This window comes from Alligator mississippiensis, chromosome 4 (genome assembly GCF_030867095.1).
Source record: "Alligator mississippiensis isolate rAllMis1 chromosome 4, rAllMis1, whole genome shotgun sequence".
In the NCBI taxonomy this organism is placed as follows: Eukaryota; Metazoa; Chordata; order Crocodylia; family Alligatoridae; genus Alligator; species Alligator mississippiensis.
In genome coordinates, this window is record NC_081827.1 from 86,417,227 (window position 1) to 86,441,836 (window position 24,610).

The 24,610-nt window shown below is 39.1% G+C and overlaps 1 protein-coding gene across 1 annotated transcript; it reads right to left on the reverse strand.

Annotated features, from left to right (window-relative positions):
• Positions 1-12,040: 12,040 nt before the first annotated feature.
• On the reverse strand, positions 12,041-23,998 carry LUM (lumican). The gene is made up of 3 exons (XM_006258358.4): positions 23,276-23,998; positions 19,598-20,490; positions 12,041-14,077 (listed from the first exon to the last, which is right to left on the reverse strand). Exons 2-3 carry the CDS (start codon positions 20,469-20,471, stop codon positions 13,923-13,925), a joined length of 1,029 nt encoding a protein of 342 aa, XP_006258420.1. The 5' UTR covers positions 20,472-20,490; positions 23,276-23,998; the 3' UTR covers positions 12,041-13,922.
• Between the last annotated feature and the right edge of the window lie 612 nt (positions 23,999-24,610).

Sequence of the window (24,610 nt, forward strand, 5' to 3'; positions counted from 1 at the left end):
GCAGAGCAAGAATTTGAACCCAGGTCTCTTTCAGGCCATATTAGAGCTTTAACCAATGATTTCTAAAGGGCCCCTTTTCTGGATGTGTTTTGTGCAAAATTGACAGAGACAGATGAAGAGCAAACAAGACAAACCAGAAACTAGGGTGCCAATCTCCCAGGAATATTCCCACCTCAGTCAGATACTTCTGTGCTGCTTCCCTGGTCTGTGTATGCTGTTTACATTAGACCAGTGGTCCACAACCTCTCATTTTCTCACCCCATTGCTGGGAGTGGAGTGCTGGTGATGGTGACAGTCTGGGGGTCGGGACAGGGGAGCTCCCAGCACGCGGCATGACTCCTCTTTTCTGTGAGGTGCCACTGGCATTGCCCCTGAGACCCTGATTTGAGTCACAACCCAAGATTGGGAACCACTACATTAGACAGTCAGTAACTGGCACATAGATGCAACTCTGGTTGCAGGATCCAGAACCAAGAACTCCTGCTACTGAGGGGAGTACCAAAACCACTAGGATATAGAGTAACAATCCCTTTATCTTATTATCCTTATTGGTCCCATGATTTTAGCACTTTTGTCTACCCAGTAGGCCATCATCTATAGGAGGAATGCAAAAGGAACTTCCAGTAGGTGATGAGGATTTGAATCCCATGTGAGTAGAGTGAACCTTGAATCCAGATTTCTAATTCCTGAGCAAATGACTTTCTAGTTGGGCTATTGGAAGTACCAAGTGCTGCCTCTCCAGATAGGCAAAAGGAGTGCTGTGCTTTACACTGAGTGAACAAAATGCTGCTGACAGTAAAGATGTCTTGATTCCAATGAGTGTCTCCCCTCTGAGCAGACCAGATCCTGAAGCACTTCCCTTTCAGCCCAAAGTGAGACACCTCTGAAGAGAAATGTGGGTCTGAACTACTGTGTCTAGCATTCCTATTATCCTTATCTTATCTTGGACCTAATGCTCGTATTGATGCAGGCAAAACTACATTTGCCTTTTGTGCAGTTACATCACACTGAAGACTCATGTTGAGTCTGTGATCCACCAAGGCCCCTAGATCCTTTTCTATAGTGCTACCATCCAGCCAGGTATCATCCATCTTGTGTTTGTGTTTTTTATTATTTCTCCCGATGTACAGCACCTTGCATCTGTCAGCACTGAACTCCATCCTATTGGCTCCATCCCAACGTACAATCTGTCAAGATCCTTCTGAATTTTACTTCTGTCCTCCAGTGTGTTTGTACTCCTTCCCATTTCCATGTCATCTGCAGATTTGTCCAGCCACAATGCTCCCTTTCTATTCTTCTTGTTCATCCATTGTTTCAGAAGAGCATCTTGTTGGGGTCCCAGTTTTGCATCCTTTAGACCTCTGGCCCTCCTGGGCATCTTTATCCTTTGGTTTGTCTTTCCATGACATCATGCCTACTATCTCCTTGTATTATTTAGTATCTTTGTTCTTCTGACCTCATGCTTTCCTACTGTTAGGATCATAAATTCAATCATATTGTGACCACTTCCTCCAAAATTTCTCACATCTTCACATGCTCCACCCTATTGAACAGTATAAAATCCAAGATAGATGATCCCCTAGTTATATCCTCAGCTTTCTGAAACAAAATTGTCTTCCATAAAAGTTAGGAATTGTTTAACATTTTATGTTTCACTGCATGATTCTTCCAGCAGATGTCCATAAAACTGAAATCCTCCGTCAGTACTACTTCATAATTTTTGGATAATGTTGTCACCTCCTTGAAGAGTGCCCCACTTTTTCTTCTTGATTTGGCAGTCTATATTAAAGTCTGACCATTATATAAGTGCTATACTTTTACCTTTTATCTCCACCCAAATACATTTTTACTTGCTGTCTTCTTCCTTCTGAACCAGGGAACAAGTATATGTTGTTGGTTTTTTACATAAAAGGCAATGCCACCACGTTTTTTCCCAGCCCTGTCCTTTCAAAACAGGATAGCCCTCAATGTTGACATTTCACCTATAAGAGCTGGCCTACCAAGTCCCCATGATACCAATCATATGATAATTCCTTTCATAGGCTGTGATATCTACCTCAGCTTGTTTGTTCTCCATATTTCTCACATTTATAGCCTTACATCGGGCATATTTGGCATTCTGATCTACTTGTTTCCCTTTTGCATCACTTGTTGCTGTCCTGTGGCTTTCTGGCCCTTTCTCCACAGTTGAGCTGCTGCTTCTAGTCCTTTCTCCTCTGAATTGTTTGCTTTGTTTTTGGAGGGTTTTATTCACCATCCTCTGAAACCTAGTTTGAAGGCTTCCTTGCTAGGTTGGTCAGGTTATGCCCAAATATGCTCTTGTCCATTCTGGTCAGACTGATCCCGTCTCTTGATAGCAGTCCTCCTACCCAGAACATCCACTTGTGAAGGAATCCAAAACCTTCACATCAACATCACATCTCAGCCATGTTTACTTTCATGATATTACAGTTCCTATTAGAGCCCTTACCTTCAACAGTGAAATTGATGGGAACAGCACTTGTTCTTCAGGCTCTTTAATCCTCCTTCCAAGTGCCTCATAGTCTCCTCCGATCTGCTCACCTTTCATTCCAGGCAATATCACTGGTGCTTATGTGGACAAGTAGGAAAGGGTTGTGAACCGAGGGGCAGGTAAGCTCAACAGCCTTCCTGTGATATCCTCAATATGTGCTCTAGGCAGAAAGCACACTTCCCAGGACTCCAAATCCAGGCAACAAATTGGTGCTTCTGTCCTCTGTGAAAGGAAGTCCCCAATCACAACCCCTCTCCTTTTCTTTCTTGATGCGGTGGTATTAGATCTCTCAACCCTGGGCCTTGGCACTTCCTGCTTTCTAGATTGCTGAGGCCTCTGGGTTTTGCCTTCTGATGACTCTGCCTTTTCCCCAGCTGTCCCATTACAGAGTGCTTGAAAGCAGTTGCTGACTTCAATCTGTTCTTTTTGATTTCTGGGGATCCTCCTTCTTCTGGTAGTTGCATGTTACGACTTCTCTTCTTTTCCTTTTGACCTCTCCAGTACCAGCTTTTCATGCCTCTTATCCAAGAAGTCTTCATTGTCCCTTATAGTGTGCAGTGAAGATGAAGGACTGGAGGCACAGGTAATCTTTTCTTCTAAGCTGGATACCAGTTTACACTTGAAGTAAATGAAGTAGTCCTGACTCTCTCGGAGGAACATAAGCATGATGCATCTCATGCAAGTAACAACTGCTGATCTAGTCTCCATTCATGCTTCCTGTGCTCACTGGATGCCTCCTAGGCTGCCGAAAACAAAGCAAAGGGGAAATACACACACACACACACACACACACACACACACACACAGCGTCTGAGATTTTTCTACACACACACACACACACACACACACACACACAGAGCATCTGAGATTTTTCTACTAGTATCTGACACTTGATATTGATTAATGGAGGGGAAGGGTTGGTGCAGATGTTTTATGGCTTTTCCTTTGTTACCCTTAGTTGCTTGCTTTCTTTGTTCTACAAGCAGACTATGATCAGGCACTTATAAATAGCCTCTCTTTTCCTTTATTAGAAAGGCTAATGTATTTTTGCCATTTTGGATGAAGAATGAGGAGCTCAATCTGAAAAATAAAAACATTGCTAAAGTAAGGAAACACACAGCAAGGAATTAAAGGGGAACTAGTAAAACAAATGTAAGGAAATGGAGGTTTAAGAAATAAAGCAACAATTGTGTAGCAGCAAAAAAAGGAATTATAAAGTAAAATAGCAAGTAGTCATTCTTCCAAAATCACAGGAATGAAGTATTTGATTAAAAAATACCACAACTTGTAAACCTTATTTTGTTCTATGGTAATTCTTTGAGTGAGGCATATGTTTTTGGAAAATATAGTCCTATGTTACAGATATTTATTATTTTATTTAGAAAAGGACTGGAATTGTAAGAGAAAAGCAAATCAGAGACCCTAAAGATTTAATAGCCATGTTTTCCAAAGGTTTGGGATTCAAACTGGTTTTGGATGACTCAATTTAAGAAGGCTGATTTTTTTAACATACATTAAAAAGACCTAGTAATTATTACAAAGCGGCCAACATTTTCTGAAAAACAAATTCTTCTAAGGTATCTCAGACTAACTTTAAAAAACTGAATTTGGTTTCAAGTTTCCTTTTGAAATATTCACACAAATTTATTCATTGTGTAGCAGATAATTGTATAAAAGGAAGAAGCTAGCATTACCTACTGAAGAAAGAAACATCTATGTCAAAAATCCTGTGTCTACTTTATTGATGCTATATCCAATGTATATTGAAAAGCTAGCTAAAACTGTGTTGCCAACTATATGAACTGAAAAGTTAGGTTACCTTTAAATAACAAGTGGTATAATCAACCCACCATCAGTTTTTCCCTTTTAATTAAATGATCTACTCTATTTCAACCAAGCCATTTAACACCAAAGGCCCAGCAGTAAAATTGCTAAAATCAGCAATTATGTTCTATGTTGGACTGAAGAGATGACATGAATGATTAAATTACATAGATTTAGATAAACCCTGAAGGTTCACCTGGTAAAATATTCATAGCTGTGTGCAATATCAGTCTCTTCAATTTTCCATCACTGCAATTACAGTAATTGCAGGTAGGAATGCCACGGATTTAAACCTTTTCTATTTCATGACAAATGCATACAATGTAAATTATCAACTTTTTTCCAACAAGAATTTGGGTTACATTGAACACTTCTCGTTTTAGTAAAAATAGGTTTCGTCAGCAGTGTGTGCAAACACTGTATATGGAAAAAAATAGATAAAATAGATTACTTTGAAGAAGCCTTCAACAATTTTCCCTAAAGTTTCTGAAGAATGAATCATAGATAGATTTTTTACTTTTTTCCACAATTTTTGTTGTGGTAAAGTGTGAGCCCATAATATGATGATACGATAAAATGGTGAACCCTGGGAGTTCCCAGGGTCAAAGAAATGCATGCAGAATAAAAGCAGGGCAGAGCAGAGCACATGAGGTAGCATGCACTGCCCAAAACAAACCTGGCTGGCCAGAGCCACATTCCAGGTGCTGGCCAGGCTCCTAGCTACAGGAGCAACATGGCTGTACCTTCCCCAGCTCCCAGGACCCCAGATAAGGCTACTGGGGCCAGCACAATGTATATTCTGGTTACCCCATGTGGGGTAACCTGTCATGTGCCAGAGTGTGCCTGGCATGAATGTTCCCTGAGACAACTAGCAGCAGTATGAGGTTTACCACCTCTACTTATCTCTGGGGAAACAAACATCTGTGCTTGTCTGGATGCAGCCTAAGGTTTTACTCTGCCCTGCCCTCTGCCTGGCTTCAGACTAACATGGCTATCTACCTTTCTACTCATATATAACTGGAGTGGTGGGGTTTTTTTCATGAACTACAAACACAAACTATGTCATTACTATTGTTGACTCAAAACAGTCAATGATCTACTCAAGCTCAGACTGGTTAGGGTACAATAGTCTCATTAGCCAACCGTTTGTCTCCAATTGAAGCTTTTCCCTTATAGTTTCATAGTTGGTAAGGTAAGAATGGACCTGAGCAGATCATCAAGTCCGACCCCCTGCCATGGCTTGACTCGTTAGGATTCTTTTACAGATCTTACAACTTTTCCAGGCATTTGAGCTGCCGCTTGCAGAAAGGTTCTCTCACTTCTGTATGACTCAGAATGTATTTTAGTCTTTGTCCTTAAGCAGCAATCTGTTTATCTTGTACATTTTAAGGGTTGTATCAGTGAAACAGTACCATTCATTTTATGTTGGTCTTATAAAAGAAGCATTAAAAATAGAGTAAAATGATTTTCTTTTAAAACACACATCCCTTTCATACCCTTACTCATTTCAAAATACTCTTTCAGTCTCTAAGGAATTCATTTCTAAATTCAGTTTAGCGTTACCAGGATTTATTTATGAAAGACCTATCAGAATTATGTAACACTGAATGTACACATTTGTATTATTATTTCAGTGTTGAATCTTGCCATTACTCATGTTGTAAATAATGTCAGTGGACACTGATAACAATTTTTTTCGTTAAACAACTTTTGATAATACTTCCTAATCCAAATACATCTGACTAGGTGTATAGCATGTGTGCTAGATGTGTATTACTGCCAGTCTTTTTCATAAAATTAAATTAGGTTGATTTACTTTGCTTAAGGCATGTTGAGTTGTGGAATCTGTTGGATTTAAAGAGTCCATATGACATTCTGGTTTTCTGCTGAATTTGACTCTCTGTAGCAGAGCTGAGACAACACAACAATGGAAGAGCTTTTATTTTTTTATTACAGGGCTATTTAAAGTTTAAAAATTACATAATACCCAAACAGAAAATTAGTTTAATCCAGATGTGGTCTGCATAGTACATGTTTTGTCTTATAAATTTGTTATGGAAGAAAATTAATTTATTTGTTAACTGTAACCTGCCTGCAAAAATTTTAAGCAAAATATGCATACTTCAGAAAAAAACTCATGTATTGTCATATTTTTCAGGAGGAGTTTAGCAATAAAGATTAGATATGAAAATCAGTGGGAACTACACCTTTGTCTTTTCTTGAAAATCACAACTTAAAGGAGTAAAGACCAGTTTATATGAATAACAGATCTTTTGTAATGGCATGTGTTAACAAAAAGAAATACAAATAAAAATATTTATGACAAACCCCCACATTTCTGAGGAACACCACAGTTTTTATATTATGTCATGTTGTTTGCCATAACGTTTAAGAACCTAAAATCTGAACACAAAAATAAAATAATAAAAATTAAAACATTTCTTTTCTTTTTTGTGTTGTTCTACCATAATGGAAAACCCCAAGCAGAAGTCCAAATGAAGAAGAGTGGGCTAGAATAGGACCAGTGCTTCTCATGCTTACCTTTTTGATTCTCAGTCTGTTTGCTACAGTTATAAGCTCTTTGGGTAAAGAAATGCCTTTTTGGATGTGTATGAACTGGCCAATCACATAGGGGAATAGTAAATTGTACTCTATAAATGGTAAAGTGGAGGGGTTGCAAGCTTTGTGCTCCCAGAGAATCTTCTACATTGATGTGGCTTCTCGTATCCTCTTCTTAACTAGTGTCTGCAAGGTGTTAAGTCTTACATAAAATTAAATATGAAAAAAATAATTAGCTTTATCAAAAATGTTTGAAAACATGGCTTGATGGTTTTTATCTAGATGAAAGGCTGGATGGATGAAAAACAGTTCCTCTCATATTATAGACAGATTTTTGTGAGTTAATTTTAATTTTTTTAAAACCTTTATTATGCTGTTATTCATGACATTAAGGACCCATTTTTTCATATCTTCTTTAAAAATTCACATTTAGATAAAACAGCTTGCTTTAGCAAATTTGCATGTATCGTGTTTAATTTGGAAATATCATAAAAATATTTATCTGCCCATTTGACTTGTGAAGAGAAGACAGGGTTAGAAACACGTCTATACCACTGTGACTGCAGTGCAGTACAGACACAACTGAGCTAGCATTAAATTAACTCAAATACCAGTAGCAGTTTAGTCATGGCAGCATAAAACCCAGAATGGTCTCATTTATAACCTTTTTTTCCGGAGGTATACAATTGCAAAACACACATAAGTGCCAAGAACATCAGTTACATGGCTGAATGAGTGCCATTTGGGCATATAAAGTCAAATAAGATTTAGCTTTCATGGTCTGCAGTCACTATCTCTGAAGTGACAGTATTTACCAAATTGTAATTTAAACAAAGGAGTCTATTCTGCAGCTGCTGGGAAAGGTATACAGTTGCATTAGTTTGATGCAAGGATGCCATCACTATATTTTTAGATAGAACTGAACATTTTTTGTGAGATTATTGTCCAAAAAATATGTGATTTTAATCACCCTGAAATATTTAGCAAACTCAGTTTGTATTTGTGACCTGAGTCTGCTGATTAGTTAGAACTGAAAAAAATGTCTTGGCCAGATTCACAAAACTAGTTAGAAGAAATTAGTTTATGGGCCATATTACAGCTTATGGGCTAGGGTCAAAAGTTACACATAAACCATTTTAAGTGATCAGAAACCAGTTTAAACCTGTAACAGGACACAAGTTCAGTGCACTTAAATCGCTTTCAAAATGGCCAAAAATGGTTTAAGATAAACTTAACTGATTTAAATCCAGCTGGTTTATGGAGGTTCTGTTCCAGATCTCCTGCCAGTTCAATATAACTTCACAGACTCCCAGCATCCCAGGATGCTTTGGACCCCCTGGGCTGTGCTTTCTAAATGGAGCAGGGTTTGACCCATTCCCCTGCTCCCTAGCTAGAGCACTATCACTCCTCTGGATGGCTGATGAGGGAGTTGGGGGGGGGGCAACACCCCCCCAACACACCTACAGGCTTGGCAGCACCAAACTGACTAGCACCACAAATGAAAGGGACCAGGGGGTAATGATAGACTACAGTATGTATATGAACTGGCAGTGCGATGCTGTAGCCAGTAGGGCAAATAATACTCTGGCATGCATCAATCGATGCATCTCAGCAAAACCAAGGAGGTGATTCTTACGCTCTACATAGCACTGGTGAGATCGCAGCTGGAGTACTGCATCCAGTTCTGGGTACTGCACTTTAACAAGGACATGGACAAGTTTGGGACAGTCCAAAGAAGAGCTACCTATGCAATCAGAGTCTTACACAGCAAGCCATGCGAGGATAGGCTGAGGGATCTGGGACTCTTCAGCCTGAGGAAAAGAAGGCTGAGGGGGGACCTGGTAGCAGCTTACCGCTATGCTAGGGGAGTACATCAAGGGCTCGGTGAGCAACTGTTCACCAGTACACCCAAAGGGAAAACCAGGAGCAATGGCCACAAACTCCTGGAAGATTGATTCAAGCTCAACATTAGGAAACATTTCTTCACAATCAGGGTGTCCAGACTGGAATAAGCTCCCTCCAGAGCTGGTGCAGTCATCTACCCTGGAAATCTCCAAGAGAAGACTAGACAGTCACCTTGCTGGCAGTCACCAGACTGCCAGTTATCTTTCCTGCTTGGTGCAGTGGGCTTGGACCACTGATCTTCTGAGGTCCCTTCCAGCCTTACAATCTATGACTCTATGGAACTTGAGACCACTGCTCCTTGTTCTGTCATCGGCGACCATGGAGAACAGTCTAGCTCCATTCTCTTTCGAACCCCATTTAGGTAGTTGAAAGCTGGTTTTACAATCCCACCTCAGTCTTCTCTTCTCTGGACTAAATAAACCCAGTTCCCTCAGTCTTTCCTCATAAAGACATGTCTCCTAGTCCCATCACCATTTTTGTTGTCCTTTGCTAGACTCTCTCCAATTTGTCCCCCAGCCATGCCCCCCTTCTCAGCCTCCGGGATGACTTAGGAGAGGCTGTGGGGAGAAACCCATCCTCCTCAGTCTGGTACTGGACCACCAGCCAGGATCTCCCTGGACTGGGGAGGGGGAACCTGCCATAGGGGCTTTACTCCTCCCACCCACCCACAGCCAGAAGCTCCACTCCCTCCTCAGTGGCCTGGAGCCTGAGAAGATGGTGTGACTGGAGAATCATGCTAATCCTGACTGTGGGTGAGTGGGGAGTAAAGCCTCCTGCTGTGGACTTACCCTCCATCATGCCAAGGAGATGGCAGCTGAAGGTTGGGTTCTAGGCTATGGTGGTGGGCTCCCCCCACAGCATCCCCCCCGCACTGGCCCAGAGGATGAGGAGGGGGCATGGATGGGGGACAAGCCCAGATTTCAGCTCTGGGCAGACAGGCGGAGTAAAGACCCTGTTATGGGATTCCCCCCCCATCCTCCCCTACACATACACACCAGAGAGAGACCTGCTGGGGGTCCACTGCTGGGTCATAGGGTGGACTGGAGACTGCAGGGGTGGGGCATGGATGGGGGAATCACACCTGGCTCCAGGCAGACAGGGGGATTAAAGCCGTTGCTGCAGGCTTCCCCCCTCCCCACCCCCACAACACCAGGGAGATCCTGGCTGTGCGCCCAGTGTCAGGGCTAGGGGGATACATCCCCCCCCAACCTTAACACCTAAAGTCTAATATTAAGTCTGGTAACAGGGGAAAAATCCCCTCTCTGCACCAGGGGCAGGTTAGGGAACTGAGGCTGGGGGATCCAGCCAGGCCCCAAGTTGAGGGACTGTTTCCCCCTGGAAGAGGGGGACTGCAAGGGTTTAGGGGGGGCAGCCAATCAAGGATAAGCCTTGCTTGGCTGCATTTAGGTGCCTTTGGCAGTGGCTGGCAGGCTGGGAGGCATGCTCTGTCACCCCCCGGCTACTGGTGTGGGCCACTGCAGGGGTCTGGCTGCCTTTCTTGTTTCAAAAATGAGTGTGGGTTCACTTACTTGTTTCAATCTACACCGTTTAGAGAAACCTGTAAAGACTGAATCAGTTCTGACTGGGGCTTTTTGACACTCTGAGCAGCACAAAGGTTGATCAGTGTCAGTGCTTGCTCAAAATCCTCTCTTCTCATTCTAAGCTTCCGCCTTGGTTCCCAGAGCTCCCCTGATTTCCCCCACCTCCATGGATCTTCCCCTGCCCCTCAGGGTTCCTCTCTCCCCCACTTTTGCCCTTTCCCACTTACTTGTGGCTGCCCAAACTGTCTGTCCCAGTGGGGGAAATTGGAGTAGGGGCAGTGAGACAGAATCTGGGGTGCTGGGGAGAGCGGGGGGGGGGCAGCGGGCACAATTCACACCAGTGGGAAAGTGGGGTGGGTGGCTGGATGGCTGGAACGTTTGCACTAAGGTGCAGCCTAGAGTGGCTATATCTTGGTGTGACCTGAGCTAGGTGATATGAATCAGAGAGAATCCTGCCCTAGGGTGGCATAACTTTATGCAACCTAAGGAGTGCTTAAATGTAGTTTCAGGTATTAATGTGCAGACAATCCAGATGTTAAGAGTTCCAGGAACCATTCAAAATTACCATGTAATTAGGTCATATCTTTTATGAAATCAATTTCTGGCAGGGTACTCATCAAGAATGGAAAAGACCTGGTTCAATTCTCTCCTCTGCCCACATGTGATTTGAACATCAATCACCTGCCACTGAAGAAAGAGCCCTACTCCCCCAGTTAACAATTATTCTGGGGTCGGCTGCTTGCCACCTCTCCTAGTCTCATGTTTCCTCTTTCATGTAAATAATTAACATTTATTGACCAGGCACAGAGCAAGGGTTAATAGACTGGCTGCTGGGACATTCAGCTGGGAACTGGGCAGTGGATTCCAAACCCTTCTCCAATGACAGTGTAAAAGTTTATATGAAGTGGAACAGAAGAGATAAAGAACGCTCTACTTCAGAATGCCCTGTATGATGATGGTGAGCCCCCTTTTCTGAGAGAGGAATGAAGAAGGTTCAAACTGCCTTGGGCAGAAGAGGGAACTGTTTGTTCCTCTCATGGTTATGGAGAAAACTTTGAAAGTATGAAGCCTAAGGGTATATTTTAAAAGTATCCCTTTTCTGATGACTGATTCATAAATTTTAAATGTTTGGGAAGGAAATCATAAATAGATATCTTTTTGCTAATGTTGCCCAAATGTCTGTTTTTCATTATCAAAGTTAAAACAAGGTGGAGGATTTTGGTGGTGGTGGTGGTGGTGGGTTCTTTATTTATTTATTTATTTATTTTCATTTTAATTAATGGTCTGGAAGTCGAACACTCAAAGGGCAAATAGTACTCATGGGTCAGTACACGCCAACAAAACTAGCCATTACAATCCATCTATCTTACTTGCATCTATCTTATGAGTTTATTTTAGTATATGTTCCATGATGCAGATAATGCTGACTCACCATTTCTACTTAGCACCCATTAGTCGGTTAATATAAAAATGATGAGCACTGCATTCTATTCACTGGTTTTGATACCTATAAGATTTTATTTTAATGTTGAAAAAATTGGTAAACTAATTTCAAATTATATTTTAGTCCTTAACTGTGGCAGACACAAACCTGTTGTGATGTCTGTTCTGCTCAGTGCCTAAGGCATCTTCTAAATCATTAGCACAAGTGCTAAGGGATACAGTTAGATGTATTTAAAAACATATTGAAACTGAAAAGTACAGAAAACACTTTATTTAATGTTACAATAAATTCAGAAAAATATTATATTTAGATTTTTTGGCTTTAACCTGAATTTCTTTTTGAAATGTATAAAAGACTCAAACATATTTGACAATGATATGGACACAACAGTACTATTTGCTATGGTTTATTTTCTACAATCTGGTTAAATGTAGCATGCAAATAATTGAATAAAAATACATGTACATATGACTTACTGTGAAATAGCAATTCTACCAGTAGCGGATAAAAATCTTGCCATGAATGTTTAAATGTAAATATGACAAAAACATCAATAAACAACTAAATACCTGGAAAAAATAATTGTGTTTCCCCATCATCTGTCAAGTATTTAATTAATTTCAGTCTGCCAGGGACTCTGAAAATGTATTTTCTTCAAATTTTATAATTTTCATTGCTAAATTATGCTTTTCCTTAGTGATTGCTAAACATGGCAAAAAAAATGTATAATATGAATATTGAGTGTGACCCAGAAGGGTATTGTACCTATACACAATTTAGCCCTAAAATACCATTCAGAATTCTGCCCAAACTCATCTGACTTCTATGCAAACCTGAGCAAGACTCTACACTGCAGGGTTAGGGACAGAAGTTATGCATAAACCAGTTTAAGTGATCAGAAACTGATTTAAACCTGTAACAGAACAGAAGTTCAGTGCACATAAACTGCTTTACAAATAACCAAAACCAGTTTAAGATAAACCTGGTTAGATATAGTATCAGACCTCATTGATTTAGGTCAAACCAGGTTTATGGAACTTCTGTCCCAGATCCCTTCCTGGTGCAATTAATTCGCAGACCCGCCCCCCAGCATCCCAGGATGCTTTGTAGCCCTGGGATATGCTGCCTGCTCCAGTGGAGCAGGGACTGCCTCACTCCTCTGCTCCTTAGCCTGTTTCCTGCCTGCATCCATTAGCTCATAGGGATGGGAAGGCAGGGGAATAGACCCCCATATCACTCTAGTCAGGGTCTACACAGCACATGGGGGAAGGAAAGTCCCTTTGCTGGGAGCTTTTCAGCCCTTGGCAGCTCTCTCTTTTTCCTCCTCCCCATTCCCAGATGCTGTTTGCTTCAGCGGCTGCCACAGGAGAGAGGAAGAAGGAGTTGCCCTAGCTGGGTGTCTGCCATGCAGTCCAGCATGGAGGCATTGGGGAGCCCCTGCCTTGGGGGGCTTCCCCCCACCTTAGCCTAGGGTCCCCTAGCCTAGGTAGCCCTAGGTTGCTGAGGGGAATTTTTCCCCTCTGGAAGGGCAGAGAGGCTTGCCTCAGCCCCTGCAAGTCTCAGGCAGCTTCAGGGAGTAGAGGGAAATTCTCCTGCTTCTCCCTAGCTGGTTTTGCTTTGGGTGCTGAGCGTCTGAGGCAAAACAAATGCCGGGGAGCAGAGGAAATTCCCTCCGCTCCACCTTTCCCAATTGAAAACTGAATGTCAGTTCAGTTGGTTATTGGTTCAACCTACTCAGCTTCGAGGGAGCTGCCTAGATTGAATGAATTTAGCCTCATGTTTTTTGACTGTCTGTACTTAGCCTAGATGGTATGTGTGTGTATCTGTGTGTGTGTTGTTTGTGAGTACAGAAACTGTTACAACTGTGATATTTATTACTTTCACTTGAAAGCTAGATGGGGTCTTTATTTTTGGCTGAAGCAAGTCCTCCTCCTATTTCCTAACACAGACAACTGAAACTATTTGTAAAGCTATGCACAAACATATTTTTTAGGATCACCATGTTCAAGCTAAATATTAACAAACAGAATAGATAATATGCAAATTGACCCTTGGTATATCCTAATTTTAAAGAGTGAGTGTGATGTAAATCATATGATTATGGCCCTTAGAAAGAAATTAAAGGTTTTGAGGCCCATCACTCCAGTGAGATCTCTGTAGCTACACGGAGACAGTTGTACATTTCATGTGGTAGGTCAGCTCGAGTGAGATTATTTCCATCCAAGCGCAAATGTGTTATCTTGGAATAGGTTGCTGGTCCAACAACTTTACAAAAGCTGCTCAGTGGAAACTCTGGAATACAAATAGAAGAAACAAGTCATTACTGCAAATAATTATAATCACATACTTTTTAGCACATTAGTTTAAAATTATGATTAACGTTAAAAAAACTTTTAATGGCCAGGTGTTCAAAAAAACTCAAGGCTCAATGTTTTTCAGGTGTTCAGCACCCACAAATGGCAGTGGCAACATGTAGGGGGTGCACATGCACCCCTGAGAGCACTGGTGCATCCCCTGTCAGCCAGCATTCAGATGAACAGATGAGAACGCTGGTGTCTCCCCTCAGAGCGCTGGCTGGGGAGTGCACCAAGAGAAGCAGTCCCCCCACAGCCAATCCCGCTGACCCAGGAGTGCCAGCAGTGCACTGCTGCCTGTTGCGGATTGACAGGATCAGCTGCAGAGGGCATCCCCCAGCCTGTGGGATTGACTGTGGGGAGACTCCCCTACCCCCCAGTCACTGACTATCTAGTTAGGGGGTCAAGTGCCCTCCCCTGACTCAGGAGGCACCAGTTGCCCATGACAAATGGTGTCTGATAAAGTAACTGCTTCTAAATAAACGGCCGAATTTTCAAAAATTTTCAACACTAATGGGTGGAGGGGGGTTGCAGAACAGCCTTTTTGGCAGACAAGGTTCTTTGGGTGAATCTGATATATTTTATTAGATAAACTTAAGTTGGTGTAATAAAAGATATCAGATCACCCAAAGAACCTTGTCTGCCTATGTCCTTAGGCCAACACACAACACTAGTTCTATTTGGAAAATTGTGGAGTTGTAAAAAATATTCTAAATGGAAGGGCAATGAAGAGAGAGAGAATGTCCTTACAGGGTGTGAAAACAGATTAGGGGTACACAGTATGCAGGGGATGCCATCCAATGGGAATCTGTCAGGTGCTGCATTTTTAGTATGTTGTTTAGTTTATTTCATCTGAAAGTAAAATTCATTTCTGTACTTAAAAAAAAAAAATCCTGACCTAACTAACCACTGAATCTGTGGGATCTTTATTGACTTCAAATGATATACCAAACATGTGCTGTATTCAGCTTGAAATGGAAAGTGCCTTGTATTTTCTGAGTTGAAACAGGACAATCCAAACTATGAGGCAGATGCAGCAAGCTCCTCCCTTATGTAGGACCTTTGCTTATGAAACCTATGCAGTTCAGTGTGTGAAGGAAGGATTAGATGTTCAGAAATGTTCTTTTGGAAAGGATAATTATTCCATGTACAAGGAGTCAAAGGCCAAGAAAGATCTTTTCAATCTGTTCTAGCCATGAAGCAGCTCCATGCATACTTTATGCCTTGTGATTATTTGCCTTCTCATTAATCTGATTAGAACCCTGCCTGATTACTGGAGCTGAGTGCCAGGGATTGGATTGTTCCCTATTAGTAGAAAACACAGGCCCTCAAGTTATTCATTAGCTTGGCCTACTAAATATTCTTGTTCATATTTCTACAGACATGTTGAGTGTAAATTATAAAATTCATAGATAAACACATACTCAAATGCAAAGGCTAATCTATTCATTTTTTTGGTTTAAGAAAAAAGAATATTATGGTCAATGATTTTAAGGTCATATTTTCAAACAGTGAATCATAAATTTGCAGTTGCAGTTTTCAATGTGGTTTTTTTTTCAGTAAAAGAGTAAAATCTGTTCATGTTTGCAAAATAAGCTTTACATATGCCAATTACATACATGTCTAACTACCTGAATTACATATTTTAATTACTTGTCTACATTTAAATATTCTAAGAACTACAAAATTATCTCAACAATGCAGTAGTTGGATCAAGGTCAGTTTTAAAGTTGTACCATGATTCAGTCCTCACAAATCAAATCCTTAGAGCAGTGGTTTTCAACCTATGGTCCACAGACTATGTTGAGGTGGACCTTGAAAGATGACTATGAACAATCAAAAGTATGTGAATACTCGCACTTACAATTCAAAGGGGTCTGCTCCTCCAATTAAAAGATCCAATTTCCATACCTTCATTCAAAATGTTTTGGGGTCCACAAATGAAAACCACTGCTTTAGTGGCTTCTGTTAAAAACAGTTGGCAATAAGGATTCTATTTCTGTCTCTTGGCCTGTTGGTTTGACATTTTTGTTTTATAAGAGATTTTATAGAGTACATATAATTGTCAAAATATTGAAGACATTATTTGTTTTCACTTTTGAATAATGAATTGTCAAGACTATCTTATGAAAGCATTTGTATCCTTCTTTATAACCCCCTGACATCAGCAGATTACTATAATGTGCCTGATTTAGTAAGACCATCACATTACAAATATTCCTCCTATAATGTTTCACTGATGTTACAGGATCCACATGTGTGGAGATGAGGCTAGATTTTTGCCATTAGTATCAACATGATCATTGCCAAGACAAAACATTCCTTAGCACTTAAGCCCCAGATAGAGACTATAAGTAAGTCTTTGGTTACAAATTCTCATTGAACTTGTTTTTCAGTGGGAGCTTTCAGTGTCAATTAACCATTTTTTTGTCATAACATGCCTGTCCTTTCTGAAAAGTTTGATAATTAATTGAAATATGAAATATTAGAAAGCCATTTTTGACTGATAACCAAAATATTTTAATTCAAATTGACAACATGGAAGCCTTAATTCAGGTTGTCTCTGCTCCTGTCTATTACAACTCCCATGGTAAAGGAACAGACTCCTACAGTAATCATGTCCTCTCACAAGGTCATAAAAACCTTATTTTTTGACTTGCTTTAGTTGAGGTGCCAGGCAGGATTGTATGGACATCTTCCATATGCCAAACATGATGGCATCTGCTCTACTTTGTATAGGCTACTGGGCAGTGAAGTGTGCCTGGAAAAAACTAGGGATGGAGCATAGAAGGACATGAGACTACCAAAACAGAGTAGTTCCAGAATTCCCTCAGCTGCAATATCAGTACAAAGGGGATTGATTCAGCTATTAATCCAACCCACAAAATGGAGGAGGTCTAGAGTCCTGGTATGATGTAGAGGTTGATTTCTCCTACCTTTTATAGTCCATTCACATTGAATTTGGTCACTAGAGTTTTTTACATTGGGAATGTAAATCTAACATTTAATGCTTAGTAACTGCAAAGCAAGATATGGAAAAGTCTGGTTACGGGCAAAATTAAGGTCTCTCTGAACTTCTTTGACTGTAATAAGGCCAAAGTAACACAATTTCAAAGCATCATTTTCCTACTTGCTCAAGGATGTGGGTCTGTCATTTTAGCTCTACTTTACCATCCAATGAAGGGAAGCATATTTGGGGCCTGCTTTTATTCTACACTGAAGCAAATTTTCTAAAAAGGGGACATTTAAACAAGGAAGATTCAAACTTTAGCTACACTGTGAGAGGCTTAGAGAAAGCTAAGGTATAGTCATCCACTTGTCCTGTTTTCACTTTGGACCCTTAACTGACCCAAAGTGTATCAAGAGAAGTGCTCAAGTTATAAGGCCAGAATGGCCCTGTAGCCTGCATCCACATGTGGTGTGGATGTTTGGTTGCTCTGGAAGAACTAGCAGTGGTGCAGAAATCTGGTTGGCAGGAGCCCAACATTTTTTCATGCTAAGGGTTCCTCAGGTACCTCTCTGGACAGCCTTGAGGTCATTTTCTGCAGCATGGCAATGTAAAGGACCATAGTATTGCCACGGGAAAGACCTAGGAACATTAATTCAGAGAATGTATTTTTTTTCTGGTTATATTTTAGGAATATTCCTTCAAATGGCTCTTTCCTACCATCAGATTTTTCTTTGTCTGATCTTGTAGTCAAATTTATTATAATAACATTTATTAGAGATTATTATATGGTAGAAAAAAACTGGGAAATAATATAATGGTGTTTGGAAAATTCAGTGAACAGTTTCACTCCTAAGTTCCATTACTGACATTTTACTCTGTCATATCCACCATTACGGCTTCATTGCAGAATCAAATGCAAGTAGATGGAATGGATGAACTCAGAGGAAACCCCCCATTCAATACAAATATTATTAGGTAAGAGCTAAGTATGACTCTGCTGGTGGGAAAAATAATAATGGATTTACATATAAAGAAATGAAGATTTAAAAAAAAATATGTGTAGTTTGAAAGGATAGACCATCAATTTTAAAAGTCGTCTTTTATAATCTAACAGTTTAGGGTTAGTCTGTCACTAGTCCTATGAAGTCAGGAAAGGTTCTCTTTCACAGTATTCCCATAAAATGTGTTGTATTGTGAGAAAAAAGCAGGTTTTCCATGGCCTAACCTAAAGTGTTGCTTACATAACTCATTGGACTTCAGAAAGAGTGAAGAAATCACTGAAGCAGTTGAAATAGTGAGTTTTCATTATTCCCCATAATCAGATAACTTAATTTAGGATAATATAAATATTGTTGTCCCAACTTTGAAAGGACTCTACTTACAAACACCCAAAACTCTTATGACAAGATCAATAGAGTGAGATGTGCAAGAGTTTTGCCATTCAGGTCTTGCATGAATTGAGGTGCTTATCTGTAGACACTGATCTCCAAAAAGCTTAGCTATAGTCCTTAATTAGAAATGCATCATGAATACAAAATGCCAAAATGGAGACCTGGTTATAAAAAATTGATACACCTTATTGCTGCATATTTCTTGTTATACAGAAACCGTTAATTATTTAATGATCTTTAAATATTTCTTAAAGTGGGGAAAATAGTGAAAAATAACTGAGAAAAAATGTCAAAAGTGTTCCCAGTTTTCTTTCCTCCCCCCTCCTCCCCATATGGTCCACCATCCTCAGCCATTGTCACTAGACCCTACTAGCTGGAGGAAAATCACATATTCTGCTTTGGTAGGATTATTTCTGTCTATGGACCTTCATGAGTTTATTATGCAAGGAATTTTATCAAGTGACTCTAGAAGTACCTTTGTCAAATCCTGTTTGAATGGAGAGAACCTAGCCACATAGTCAACTCTTGTGGGGGATGGGAATGAAAAAAAGGAATGTACTGGATTACATCATCTCTTGGGGTTGAGTGTTGGGGACACAGGAACGAATAGAAAAAGTTACTTGACAGTGTTCTTTCATTATGACACTTCTTAGTACCTTGATAGTTTTCTTGTTTTACCTACTATCTCTTTGAATGCTATAGATATTGGAGCTCAGCAACATTTATTTTTTTTATAAATCCTAGGATCTTTATTGATTCAAGCATCTTGAATATCTCTGATATTGATTAAACATTTCCACTAGCCTAACTGGTACAAAAAACATAGCTCCATTGATTTTTTTTTTTTTTTTTAAGAATTGTGCTGATTTACACTAGGTGAGGATCTGTCCAATATATGGGTTTGTGTGTGTGTGTGTGTGTGTGTGTGTGTGTGTGTATTGCTTGAACATTTCCTAAAGCATTTATTGGGTAGTGGACAGAAAAGTGACAGTGCTCTAAAAATTATGTATAGTTTGTGTTCAGTCCAGGTTCACTGGTGCTACTACTTTAAACATCTTAATCCATTAACAGTCTTGGTTGCGTAGTTGTTACATCAAAATAAGAAACCATGACTTACTGTTAATTTTGTTGACTTGGAGGTAGAAGTTTTCAAGGTTTTCACTGACTGTTGGAATACTCTTCAGGTTGTTAAAGGAGAGATCCAGTTCGACTAGTGAGGAGATATTGAAAACATTGCCTGGTATTCCAGAATCTTCCAACTTATTGTGAGACAAACGTAAATACTGCAGGACTTTAAAACCCTGGAAGAACTCATCAGGAACATTGCTGATCAGGTTGTTGTCAAAATATAGCATGAGTAAGGAGCGAGGCAGTCCTGTTGGTAGCTTTGTAATTTGATTGAAGCTCAGGTCTAGATACAGAAGAGAATTCAGGCCTCTAAAAGCCCCAGAAAGAACATCTCCTTTCAGCTGGTTGTTCTGTAGGTGAATGACAGTCAGGTTCATAAGTCCTTCTAGTACATTGGGGCTGACTTTTGAGATCTTGTTGTGACTAAGTTGCAGTTCATCCAGGGTTTTGGGAAGTGGTCCAACAACTTCAGTCAAGTTGTTATAATTTATATGCAGTTTCTTTAAATTCTTCAGTTTAGCAAAGACTTTTCCCTTAATTTTTGAGTTTTCCAAATGGTTATTATCTAGGATCAGCCACTGTAGATCTGTTACATTCTCAAATGCATTTTCTTCAATGCCCTCAATCATATTGTTTCGGATATATAGGTATTTTATTCCAGAGGGTACAATTGGAAAACTTTTTAGTTTAAGATTATCACAGTACATTGCAGTTGGGTAGTTTATAGGACAGTCACATTCTGGGGCACAGAGTGATGAAGATGGCACATAGCGCTCATAACCATAGTCATCTGGATTATAGTCATATTGACAGAAAATTCCACTGATCAATACCAGAAAGAAAGGCACGGAGTTTAGATGCATCTTTGCCTTGTGTCCTGTTCTGTATAACGGAGAAAAGAAGTTGTAATTCCTCTGGCATTTTTTTTTATTTTACAATCTAAAGACTATGAATAAAGAAGACTGAAAGGACAGATTGGGTTCACTGAGGTTCTTTGCTAATAAAAATGTAAATAAATTAGGATTTGTTATAGTGAACTTTGAATTCTTTTCACATTTCTAAAATGATATTGCATAGCACTGGCAATGCACAATACTACTGTTACCAGGATCTTATTTAATTACCCACCTTTTTAAATACATTAGTTAGGAAATGTATATATAGAGGGAAAAAAAGTGTCCTTTTGGGCCTTTCAAGAAGCTGACACTAAAAATGTATGTTATCTATCTACTTTGAATATACATACTGAATGAAGTGAGCATTCATTTACATTATCTTCCAATAGTTTCATGTTTCATATGTAAATACTAAATATACTGTTGAAACCCCTTTTTAAAGTAAGGAGCCAATCAACAACTCACCCCAAATGGGTGGTCATTCTCATTTCAAAAAGAAAAAATTGTTTCATTACATTTGGGGACACACTGATGTGGTCTGAAATTACAGGAAATTACTTAACATCAGTGTTTTTATTATAATTTCTAAACTGCTTAGCTTTGCATTTATCCCTTCACATTACACTGCCAGAAACCAGTTTACACAGAGGTGCTGTAAATCAGTCTAGCACTAATAAAGTTATCCTGAATTACATCAGCTAAAGACATGGCTCCACATGTTTTTATCTAATGTTCAGAATGAAGTACATGAAAAGCAACAAAAATAATTTCATGCAAATTAATGCTTAAAGTGTCTTTTTTTATTCCCAAGTACTTTCAGAATGTATCTACGTGTAGTTTGGTATACATAGACCACTAGACCTTGATCTAAGGTCTATACAGCACTCCACTAGAATTAATTCTAATGATTTGCTCAGAAGTATAAATAATACTGAGAAGCCCTGCAGAGTTCTCCAGTCTCAACGAGACTGCACATATGCCCAACTCTGTTTCCTTGCTTTTTTTGGCTTGGTAAATAACCCTTGAACTAAAGCACTTCCAAGTGGGGCATATTGATCTATCATCCAATGTAATAGTTTTAAGGTGTTGTTACAGTCACTTTCAGGGCAATTACACTCCCATGTAATTTAGCATTGTAAGCATTTGAATAAGGAGATATATTAAATATATTTAATCAAGGATTATCCTGTCAATATTGCCTAATTCTAGAAACTGTTATTTGGCCACGTTTTAGCATAGGTAGTATGAAAGTAATTTCCTTTGTCTGTTAGCAAATTTTGTATGAAAACACATCAGCTGAATCACAACATGGCCCATGTCCTCAGCTACTCTAAGTAGGGATGTCTTTACAAAATCAGGAGATTTGCACTTCTTTACATCAGCTCCAAATACGGTCCAGTGTGTGGTAAAGCAACATTAAGAATGGAATTCTTACTGTTTTCCTGAAAACATGGAAAGTTAGCATTATGGCCAAGAGTTTGGACTGGCACTCTTCAGCCTTATAATCTTTTATGTATTTGCATTGTTTTTGGCATAAGTAAAGGCCTATTAATCGAGGAGAACAGATGGTGTATCTTAACTTCAAATTCCTTTTGTGGTTTTAATTTATACTTTCAAATGGTTCTTTACTTCATTCTGGATTTCATATACAGGCCACTTCTTTTAATGGCATTACATATTTGAAATATTCAGTGAGAGACTGGAATTAATATTACAAATATGGTATTAAAATATGTGGCATATTATTAAGCAGTGAAGCTGTGTGTGATTGTATATGTGTGTTTATGTGTGTAATGCTTACTAAAGCTATCCAAATAAATAGGTAAAACAGTTAATTAGTTTTATTGCTGAATTCTTAATAAGCATATATAAAATGTTTCACTATTAAAATGTAAAACAACCAGAGATCATATGTGCGCTAAAATGTTAACTTGAAAAATGATAATTATAATTATTATGTCAGAGGAAGTTCTTAAATATTTGTCCTACAGCAAAAAAAAACTTTTGAATAAAGTATTTTGATTATTATATTTGTAATTTTAAAATACATGTGAAAACTTCTTTGAGGTTGAATAGAAGACATGGGAAATGCTAAAGTGCATCATTACAAACCTCACAGAATACTTTCTAGACTGGCAAAGACCATAAAAGACACAGTGAAAATATTCTTTAAAATACTGGACTGCACCAATTATATAAGCATTGTAAAAATAATTAATTAATAATCTTCAATATTTAAATGCATATTATGATTCTGCAACATCAGTTCCCTTTCTTCTGGCTGTAATGAAAAAGATGATTTTTTTTAAAGTTATAATTAGATATTTTAAAGTTTTCAAAATGATAAATGAATTAAAATTCCAAATGAGCTAGAATTTCTCTTTTCCCAGCTGCCTAATTCTTAAATGTTCATGTACTTCATTCTTCTGTAAAACAGAACAGTAATGACTTACAACATGAAGAAGATGGATAAGGTATTGTTGCTAACAGAATCCTGAATGAGTGAGTAAAAGTAATACTTTTTAATTTTCCTTGCACTGTATGTTAGATTTCCCTCTTTAAAAAAAAAATACATGTGACAAAAAAGTGCAACACTAACTCACAAATGTGAGGTTACTTTAAGAAAACTGTGAAAGCAAATTGCACTAAACAACTGCTGATTTGTGTTCAATTTACAAATTGGCAAAGTTGTCCTGACATGTTTTCATGTTCTCATTATAGCTACATTCAAATAGCAGAGCAATACGGGTAAAACATGCAACAGTACTTACCTTACAGCCTTGAAGCTGCTTTCTTTAATTCCCAGAGCAGATGCAATAAGAGAATCTGTATCGACCAATATATGCTGTAAATAGTGTCAGGAGGTAACTGGCTGCCAGAACCTCTGTAATACAAAAGCTAAAAAAACCCAAGAAAAAAAAAACCAGAAGAAAACCCCTAGTCACGCTGTTGACTGAAGCTGCTATGTCATCATGGTGATCTTGTGGTGTGGCATGTACAACTGCTGCTCTCTAATGAAGTGCAGGTGGATACTGTATTCTGTAGAAGGACAACCCTTCTGTAATCCCTATGGAATAGGAGAAAGATAAGTATTTCACAGACCTGAGAAGTTCAGACTATTGGCCATAGCCTTATAGGAGGAATGTAATATTGTATAGAAAAAAAATTAAAATAATATACAAATTATAAACAGAACTTTTCTCTTTTTCAACTTCTTTTATACCACTAGACATGATTTAAAAAAATAGCACTCAAACCTCAATGTAGTTATTCTGACTAAGCCAAATGACTCATTCATTTTGTCTTGTTTTTCTTTCTCCAAAACTATTCCCACAATAATTTAATGAATCTTAACTGAGGTTAAGATCCTAAGATAGGAACATTGGACTGGCAAGGACCTTTTGAACAATCAAGTCCAGTCCCTAGAAGAACCAAAATTGCATTAGGACTTTCTTTGTTCTGTAAACCTTTTCTTCAAACCATTATAAAGGACTGTTGACTCCAGTGATTCTTTCTAACTGCTCAGTAAATACCAAGTCTGGAAGCTTGTTCTCTGATCTCATGTATGGATGTTTCTGAATTAAAACAGCCCATGAAAACTTTCCTGCAGTTGGTTATAAATTCACTTGAGTCATTTTTTTCCCCCCTTTTAGTTCTTTAAGCACTTTTCTGCTCTTCAGAATCTGGAACTACTCAGCTGTGAGTTGTCTGTTCCCTATTTCATGGATATAGTTCAAGAATGCATCCTAAGCTTGGATGGAAACGTTGCTTTATCTGGACAATGCCAAAAAATGCAATAAAAACATAAAATTATTAGCAGAATCATAATTGTTTGTTTCCCTAAGTTTCGTCCATACTCATAAATTGTGTCTCTATTGCCTTATGAAATGAAAACTCTCTCTCAGACAGGGTGTGTCTACATGAACTATTTACTGCATAGTAGATGTTGCACATCTATACATGCACCCCTGTGAGGCTGGAGTAAACTAGTTTACTCTGCAGCAGGATAGTATTTCTTATATACAAATATTATCAAGCTGCAGAGTCTTTTACTCTGAAGCAGCACACATGTGGCTGCTGCCTTGGCTAGCTGGGGCATGAGGGTA

Excerpts from the sequence above, each read along its gene's own strand:
- LUM (XM_006258358.4), bottom strand. The coding sequence starts at position 20,471 with ATGCATCTAAACTCCGTGCCTTTCTTTCTGGTATTGATCAGTGGAATT. Across the intron at positions 14,078-19,597 it reads CCAAGTCAACAAAATTAACA|AGTTTCCACTGAGCAGCTTT; the intron begins GTAAGTCATGGT and ends TTTGTATTCCAG.